The sequence below is a fragment of the Gracilinanus agilis genome, chromosome 1 (genome assembly GCF_016433145.1).
Source record: "Gracilinanus agilis isolate LMUSP501 chromosome 1, AgileGrace, whole genome shotgun sequence".
NCBI lineage: Eukaryota > Metazoa > Chordata > Mammalia > Didelphimorphia > Didelphidae > Gracilinanus > Gracilinanus agilis.
The window spans coordinates 452,592,584-452,601,378 of NC_058130.1; the positions used below are offsets into that span (position 1 = coordinate 452,592,584).

Genomic DNA, 8,795 nt, shown 5'->3' on the forward strand with positions numbered 1-8,795 from the left:
TAAGAGATGAAGATAAGGAAGGAGAACATTCCTGAGCATGAGAGACAGCCAGAAAAAGAAAATATTCAGAGCTGAGAAATAGAGTTTTATGTTCATGGAACAGCTAGGATCATTGGATCAAGAAGTAGGTGAAGAAGATTAAGATGTAAGAAGACTAGAAAGTTTGGGGTCAGGTAGGTTATGAAGAACTTTAAATGACAAATGGAGCATTTTTATATGATCCTGAAAGGGATAGGGAGCAACTAGAGTTTCTTAAGCTGGAAAGTGACACAGTCAGACCTGTGCTTTATGAGAAATCATATTGGTACTGAAGTTACTGAGTTAGAATAAGGAGAGACTTGTGGTATGAAGACTTATGGTCAGGTTATTGTAGTACTCTAGGCATAAGGTGATGAAGACACGCAAAAGGGTTGGAGCTTTATCAGAGGAGAGAACAGGTATTTGGGAGATATTAGGAAGAGTAAATTGTCAGGTCTTAGCAATAGACTGAAAATGGGCATGAGGGAGAAATAGAAGTGACTTGAGGGTCTTCACTAGGTGACAACCTCCCAGAAGCACCGAGATTTCATGGCCCTGCTTATGGGGGACAAGTCTGTGGGGTACCTGATGGGCATCAGAAAAGTGCTAGGCAAGAAATTTGAGGACAAAGGTTTTGACAAGGTCCAAGTGATCCTGGTCCAATTCCTGGTGCTGAAAAAAGACAAAGACGTCTTCTGGGAATGGTTCAAAGAGACCTGTGGGGTCAATGCCAAGCAGTCTCAGAATTGCTTTGGCTGCCTTCAGTAATGGTGTGATGCCTTATTGTGAAACCTGTGCTTTGTTCCCAAGATGGGTCTGCCCATTTAGCACCCCCAACTGAGAAATCCTGTCCCTCTATCCCCACCTCCCAACAAAAGGAAATATTTTTGTGGCTGTCTCCACCCAGGACATTTTCCCTACTCCACCTTCCTTTTGATTTGAGCCTCCCATTCCCTCCTCAGCATGCCTCTAGTCCTGTAAAGTTCAGTGGTGATAGTTACTAGCTTACCTAGGTGGGTCTTGGAGTGGCTTCCCCACCCCTTAAACTCCCATTTTCTGGTCTTTTGTGCCATTTGGATAACTTTGGCTGAAGGACATTCACTGCCATTGTAAATAATTTTTTAAAACCAATAAAGTCAGCAATCTTTAAAAAAAATCAACAATAATAAGTAATTTGGGGAGAAAAGGAGACACTAGTTAGAATGATAATTTAGTTTCAGACATGTTGAGTTTAAAATGTAAGGTGAAAATCTAGTTCAAGATGTTTGAAAAACAGTTGGAGAAGCAAGCCTGAAGACCAGGAGAAAAAATAGGGAAGCGTAATGAGGGAAGAACAGAAATGGGTTGCAAACTGGTAGAAGTTTGCAAAGAGAAAAGTGTGCTAGATCAGACTGCATGTTGTGGAACTGGTGATGTGGATCCTGGAACACAGGGAACAGAAAAAGGTGGACACCAGCACTTGCTGGGGTCTTTTTGGACTTCCTGTTGGGGAAAAGGCCTGAAACTAAAACTTCCTGTGCACTTTCCCTGAGAACTGAAGGGGTTTTGGTTTGTTCCTAGCCCTTGAGGCTGAAGCTACCCTCTTTTGGTGTTCTTGCTTGGAGAAATCCTTCAGTCATCTATATTAAAAAGTGTTTCCTGCCTTCTTAGAGTGTTCCCAGCTGATTGAAGATCTGTGAAGCAAGCCATACCTTTGTGTGGTGTGACGACCTGATGCCATCTTAGGCCTAACCCTGCTAGGGTTGAATCCTACCAAAGGGTTCAACCAAAACTACTCTGAAGAACTGTATATCTTACCAAAGTAATTTGGGAGGATAATTAGTCAGACAGTCAGATAGCTTGAGGAAATTTAGACAGACTATGTAAGGCCTAGAGAGCTTGGAAGAAAAACTAAGATAGCCTCATGTGAGGGTCATAGAAGGTGAAAAATTTAGCTAGACCCTTTACTGTTAGGGTATCCTACTTCATTAGTCCTCCCCTCCATCAAACTGTGTTTTAAAATAAACCCCTGTCCTGTTTTGAACTCTCTCTGGTCGTCTTAGCGCACTGGTCACTCAGAGAAGGCCTTTCTCTGTGTGGTACCAAGGTACCAACTAAACCTTGGTGTCTTATCATTACCAACATCAACAATATAGAAAGTTTGCCAGACCAAATTCTGATCTTATAATGTATAGAAAAACATCACAGTGGGAAATATTTTCCCTTTCCAGAGAAGCTGAGGAAGATAGAGAGGTATAGAGATACTCAAGCAGGACTGGCCAAGAGCACAGTACAAAGCAGGAGAAGATCAAGGGGTTATTGATGGAGAAATTACAGCATCAGTAACATGGTGGAGAAGGTAGAGAACCTTTTATAGGATCTAGGGAAGGTAAGAGTACTGAATATTCAGACAGGAAACATTTGGGTAGAAAGAATTCCCAGGAGATGCCTGTACTAGCACTGGGAGCAGGAATGGGTGACAGCTGGTAAATCTGTTACTCATAACCTGTTCCCAGGTTAAAGTTCCAGGTCAGAGAAGTGAAATTGCAAGGAAGGAGGGGTCTTCCCTGGGTCAGGATCAAGGGACAAGTTCCAAAAACATAGATGTATGAGCCCAAGAGGATTTGGGTGAATCAATTCTAACACTTTGCCTCAAACATAAGTCTGCAGTGGATAAATCAGGGCCAGAGCCCCAAATCAAAGATATATAGAAACTTCAAGCAGGCTAATAATGAATGAGAGAGACAAGCAGTAGTCGGAAGAAACTCAATCATGAATAAAACAACAGTTCCAAATCTGGTTGAGGAACTTACAGAGCTCATACAATGAGGGTGATGAACAGATTTCAATCCTTATCACACCATTCTGTGAGTACTTTGGAAGCACATCCTGGATCCCATGCTGAGCTGTGAAAGGAAAGGATTTAGATAAAAATTTGCTGTAAAAGCAGCAGAAGCATATAAACAGTCACAAACTCAGGTCAAACATTCTCACCTACACCACCAGAAGAGAGCATAGCCTGACTCTAGAATAAAGATCAAAATCAAGAAATAGAGAAGAAAAATGAGGAAACAAAAAAACTTGACTATAAAAGGTGCTATGGTGAAAGAGAAACTCAAGATATGAAAGAAAATTACTTAAAAACACCATCTAGTGAAGCCTCAGAAATGCAGATTAGATGCATGTTCGATAAGAATTTCTAGAAAAGTCAAAGTGATTAAAAAGAAAAAAAATGATTTTTAAAATAAGAGTGACTGAAGGAAAAATGGAAAAAATTAGAGATATCAGGATTTGATTGTGTGATGGATATGAATTGCATAAATTTTCAAGAAAGAGAAGTTACTAAATGATTGAGAATGAGAGAAACCCTGGAAGTGTCTATTGGAGCAAGGGATATTTCAGCTCATTTGCCTTCAGTAGTGAGATAAAAGGAATGAATGATAGTACAAACATTACTGGAAAGGATTACCATGGAGGCTATATTATCAGGTAGGTGCCAGATCTTAGTGACTACTATAAGATGGGAGGAGTGGGAGACAAAAAGACTTAAGATGAAGGCAAGTTAATTAAGTATGGAATAGACATTCCAGAAAGCATGATGGAAGTGGTGGGTAGTGTTTCATTGGAACTTTGGCGTGAGAAGGTTGGCAGGAGGGAGAAGTGGTGAGGGAAATAAGGTTTAGATGAATTACAGGGATTCAAATCAATAGAATGTGTAGGGTATAACAAAATGTATGTATGCTAATAACTGAATATAAAACACCATTTCTCTTCCCAGAGGATGCTGGAACTCGGGCCAGAGACAAATGCAGCATACAATGGAAGACATACAGTCAGATGAAAGGTGCTAGTGACAGGGGAGGACATGTTTTACATCTTCTCTTCTTCCTAAAGCCTGGAGATTAGGCAAGAGCTGTAGTAAGAGATCAACATCTCATTCACTATTAATTTTTTTTCCTCTTTTCTCATGTGGTAGGCATAGTGAGAAATATAAGCCTAATGGTCAGAGTGAAGAAGATGAGACTGATGAGTGAAATTAGGTGGTAGAAGTTGTCTTGTTCTTTTACAGATGAAAGTCAAGCCCCAGACTTGGTCTGTACTGCCTTCCTTCAGTGAATAATATTAGGAAATATAAGGCACAGAGAAATAGATGGTTGCTGTAAGCAGGGAAAAGGGGTTTTGGGGCAAATATATTTAAGATTAGTTGCCAGAGGATTGAACAATTATCAATCTTCAATTAAGAATAATCTCAAGTCAAAATTGACTTTTATGAAAGTTTATTTACAATTGAGAAGAGAGAGAAGAAATAAGGAAATAAGAATCTTAACACAGTAGGTAAATTACTAAGAACCTCTAATTAATCCAGGTAGATCTAATTAACCCTCAGCTGAGAGTCAGAGGACCAGAATGAAGCTTTCACAGAGTCTATTAAATTTCCTTAAGAGAAGTTCAGGAAGATTCTGTCTTAAACTCATCACGTGGACTTCTAAAGAAGATATTGAAAGCAGTCTCACCAAGGATGCAGTGTTCCAACCAGCACTCTTCCATGAACCAGAAGAGCTCCTTCACCAGCTGCCCTCTTCACTAGAAGCCCCCCTCCAGCAGAAGACCTTCTCCTTTTAAAGGAGTCACTTATGTGTCACTTCCTGTTCCTCCTCCCTAATTTGCGTGTCCAATCACAATAGATGCTTCTCATAGTACTGCCTAGGGGGCAGTCAATTGATTCTGATTTGCCACCCACTCTAACACACATGGGTTCCAGACCTCCCAGAATTGGAGGTGCTCTCACCTTTGGTGATTAAACCTAAAGATGGACAGTGTAGACTTAATTGAATTATCACACTGCCCTTCATCTACTTTCTGCCCCATTGTGTAAAGAGTTAAAATAAATGCCTTTGAATGTTTATGTTTCTCATTTAAAAATCTCAACAAAGACCCAGGGAATGATGCAATTAGCAAATATTCATAACCATTATTAATGGAGGATGCATCATGGTGGTTAACTTTCTTTTTTAATGAATCCCTTTGGAGTCAGATTTCCAAGGGTAGGATGGCTCCATCTCTCCCTGATCATGGTTCTCAGGATACTCTTGAGCAGTCAGGATGAAGGGTAGATTCCTTAGTGCCATCAACTTTAAGATTTACAAAGCATTTTTTATCTGTTATCTCATTCTAACTCCTCTACAATCCTGTGATATAGGAGGGACTGTTATTCCCATTTTAAAGATGAGGTAACTGAAGCTGAGAGGTTCAAGTTATTTTCATAGTTTGACATATAATTCAGTTCTTCCAGTATGTCCATTCATTGTTCACTTGACAAGAATCTCTCCTTTAAGGTAATGACAACTCGAGTAATGCTTACAAATTATCCAAAAAGTATGCAGTTCTTAACGATACCTTTATCTTTTATCAATACTGCCATGATCAATGGAGATGTGCAAAGGGATGATGTATTTAATATTTTTCTTTGCTTAATTGATGGAAATGTTTAAATATATATGTATATATATGTATATAGATATATAGAGATATATATGTATATGTATATATTTGTCAAGTAGCCAGTCTTTTGGTAAAAGCTTAGCTGGAATCATCTGAGAATTACAGATATGTTCAGGAACATACAAACTTTCCAGAAAGGCAAAACTTTCTATGATCTGAAGAGTGGAGAAGTGTCTCCATAATATGACACGGCATCACAAGACTACTTTAATACAAATCAAACTCACCTTATGCTGACAGAACAAAAAATTTCTAACTTGTATTCATAACATTGCCAAACTTTCTTTGGCTTTACTCATCTAGTACTCAGTTGTACTTGATAGAAAACTTCCTGTGAATAGACCTGGGAAAAGGGAATTGTAAGATGGAAGGAGTAACCCATTGAGAATGGAATTGAATGTAAGAGTTAGGTTAACAAAGGGAAAGGTGAAGCCAAGGAAGAAAGATGAAGTCTATCTGTATTTCCTCAAAATAGTTCTGAAAATAAATCTGGTTGTGACTTTAATTCAAACCAATCAGCATCATTTACTTACAACAGTGGTGTAAACAAAATAATTGGTACTTTTAGATTTCTGCTGATCATACAGACTAGGAAACTGACCATGGATAATTAAGTCAGCTGAAGGTTTCTGTCACAATGCTTCATTTTTGCAGCTGTTAAGACCCATTACTGGATTTTTTAAAACTGTGTAGTTTTGGTATAGCTACAGAGAGAATATTGAGATTATGTACCATGTTTCTGATGATCTACTAATGAGAGTTGATGAATAATAAGTCTACATGAAGATAATCACTGTCAGTAAATTAATCAAAACCATTGTGAAATTATTTTTCATCTTTTTTTAGGACACTGATAAATAAATCAATGTTTTTAAATAATTTCATTCATCAACATTTTTAATTATCTGAGAAATTTCTGAATAGCTAAAACAAAAACAGAAAACAACTGCTACTGCTATATGTTTATAGAATTAACTTTTTGTTGAATTCATTTCTTTAAAAAAGTTTGTTCATATAATAATTGCTTGAGAAACTAATTTGCCTTCTTCACAAGTTGCCCTGGCCCAAACATTCAGAACTGATGGACTAATCTATCAAAAATGACCTTCCACTGGTTTCTTCCTGTGTCATTGATCAAGAACTATTTCCATATTATTGATAATTGCTCTAGGGTGGTCATTAAGAGTCTACATCCAAATCATGTCTGCATCAATCCATGTGTTCAAGCAGTTGTTTTTCTTCTGTGTTTCCACTCCTCTGAATGTGTGTAGCGTTCTTTTCCATAAATCCCTCAGAATTGTCCTGGGTCATTGCATTGATGCTGGTACAGAAGTCCATTACATTCTATTTTACCACAATGTATCAGTCTCTGTGTACAATGTTCTTCTGGCTCTGCTCCTTTCACTCTGCATCAATTCCTGGAGGTAATTCCAGTTCACATGGAATTCCTCCAGTCTAGTATTCCTTAGAGCACAATAGTATTCCATCACCAGCATATACCACAATTTGTTCAGCCATTCCCCGATTGACGGGAATACCCTTGCTTTCCAGGTTTTTGCCACCACAAAGAGCGTGGCTATAAATATTTTTGTTTATTTTTTTCCCTATGATCTCTTTGGAGTACAAACCTAGCATTGGTATGGCTGGATCAAAGGGCTGTCATTCTTTTAGCACTCTTTGGGCATAGTTCCAAATTGCCATCCAGAATGGTTGGATCAGTTCACAATTCTACCAGCAGTGCATTAATGTCCCAATTTTGCCACATCCCCTCCAACATTCATTACTCTCCCCTGCTGTCATTTTAGCTAGTCTTCTGGGTGTGAGGTGATACCTCACAGTTGTTTTGATTTGTATTTCTCTAATTATTAGAGATTTAGAACACTTTCTCATGTGCTTATTGATAGTTTTGATTTCTTTATCTGAAAATTGCCTATTCATGTCCCTTGCCCATTTATCAATTGGAGAATGGCTGGCTACTTGGGGGGAGGGTGGGGAGGGGGGGGAGAGAGCAAGAACATTAATCATGTAACCATGAACATTTTTTTCTAAAAAATAAAAATTAAAAAAAAAAGAAGTTAAAATACCTGGGGTCCTGAGACATGGCTGGTGTCATTTCACAAGAGGGGCTCCTGCCATGGCCTCCAGTGCTCTTGGAGAAGATGACTACAGCCTGGAGAGTGTGTGAATAGAAGGAACAACTGATGACGTTTCAAAGACAGGTTTGGGCCAGGTTGTAAAGAGCTTCAAATGACAATCAGAGGAGTTGATTACAATTGATCCTAGAAGTATTAGGGAACCATTCGAGTTCATTGGTAGGCTAATGGCATAGATAGATTTGAGCTTTAAGAAAGTAATTTTGGCTATAGTGTTGAGGAGATATCAGAGAAGAGACATAGGTTATATGCACAAATAACATGAAACAAGATAAAACAAATAGGCAAAGAGGCTCCATCCCAAGTAGTAACTTGATTCTAGGAAAAAACAGCTCCCATTTGTGGCCTCAAATGTCCATTAATTCTTTGTGAGTGTCAAAGATTTGTCATGCCACTAATGTATTGATTACTGACTAAGTGAATGAGGGAGCCTTAAAGAATGCTCAGATGACTGCCAGCAAATATTTTTTTTCTCAACTAGAAGGAAAAATTAATGAAAAATTAAGATCACTGCATTCATTTTCTCTACAAGGCAGTGCCAAAAAATAATTTGGGTATTTAGGTCAACCAGATACTTTTCTGCCATTCTAAGAAGTCTAGTAACTATTTTTCTAGTATACAATCTTAGTGTCAAACAGAAAATCTGGTTTTGTATTAAAGAGTTTTGTTACCTATCACACAAAAAATGCAATTAATAGTGTAAGGGCAATTCTACTTCTGCTCCAATGAATCAATCAACAGAATAAATTAGGTATTAAGGAATTTTCCTATAACCTCATCGCTATGTTCAGACAAGCCCTTGGGAAATTTAAAAGAATCATGGGCCTTTTGTCCATTGCATGAAAGGCAGATGATGTGTCTCAGAAACAATATTGTGATTGGTTGATCTTGGTGTTAGTCCAGTGGTGAGCTCAAAATGCCAATCTAGTGGTAGAAGACCTCTGGCCAAGCCCTTAAGATAATTAGTGAGCAAAAATTTAATCCAGAGGACAAACACAGAGTTAGACAAATCTAAAACAAGAATTGTAATGGGAATGCAAGATTTCAGAGAGTGTGACCCCTAATAGCAGAGAAAATGCTAGTCAATTACTCTAGAAAGCCATCAACTGTTAAAACGCAGAAAGGAGCTAGATCTAAGGGGAA

The 8,795-nt window shown here is 38.3% G+C and overlaps 1 protein-coding gene across 1 annotated transcript; it reads left to right on the top strand.

Moving 5' to 3' along the window:
- The first annotated feature begins 567 nt into the window (after positions 1-567).
- LOC123231609 (barrier-to-autointegration factor-like) lies at positions 568-786 on the top strand. The gene has a single exon (XM_044657892.1). The coding sequence runs from the start codon at positions 568-570 to the stop codon at positions 784-786; it is 219 nt and encodes a 72-aa protein (XP_044513827.1).
- The last annotated feature ends 8,009 nt before the right edge of the window (positions 787-8,795 follow it).

What these genes read in the sequence shown, in the direction of transcription:
- LOC123231609 (XM_044657892.1), top strand. Translation starts at nt 568, where the DNA reads ATGGCCCTGCTTATGGGGGACAAGTCTGTGGGGTACCTGATGGGCATC.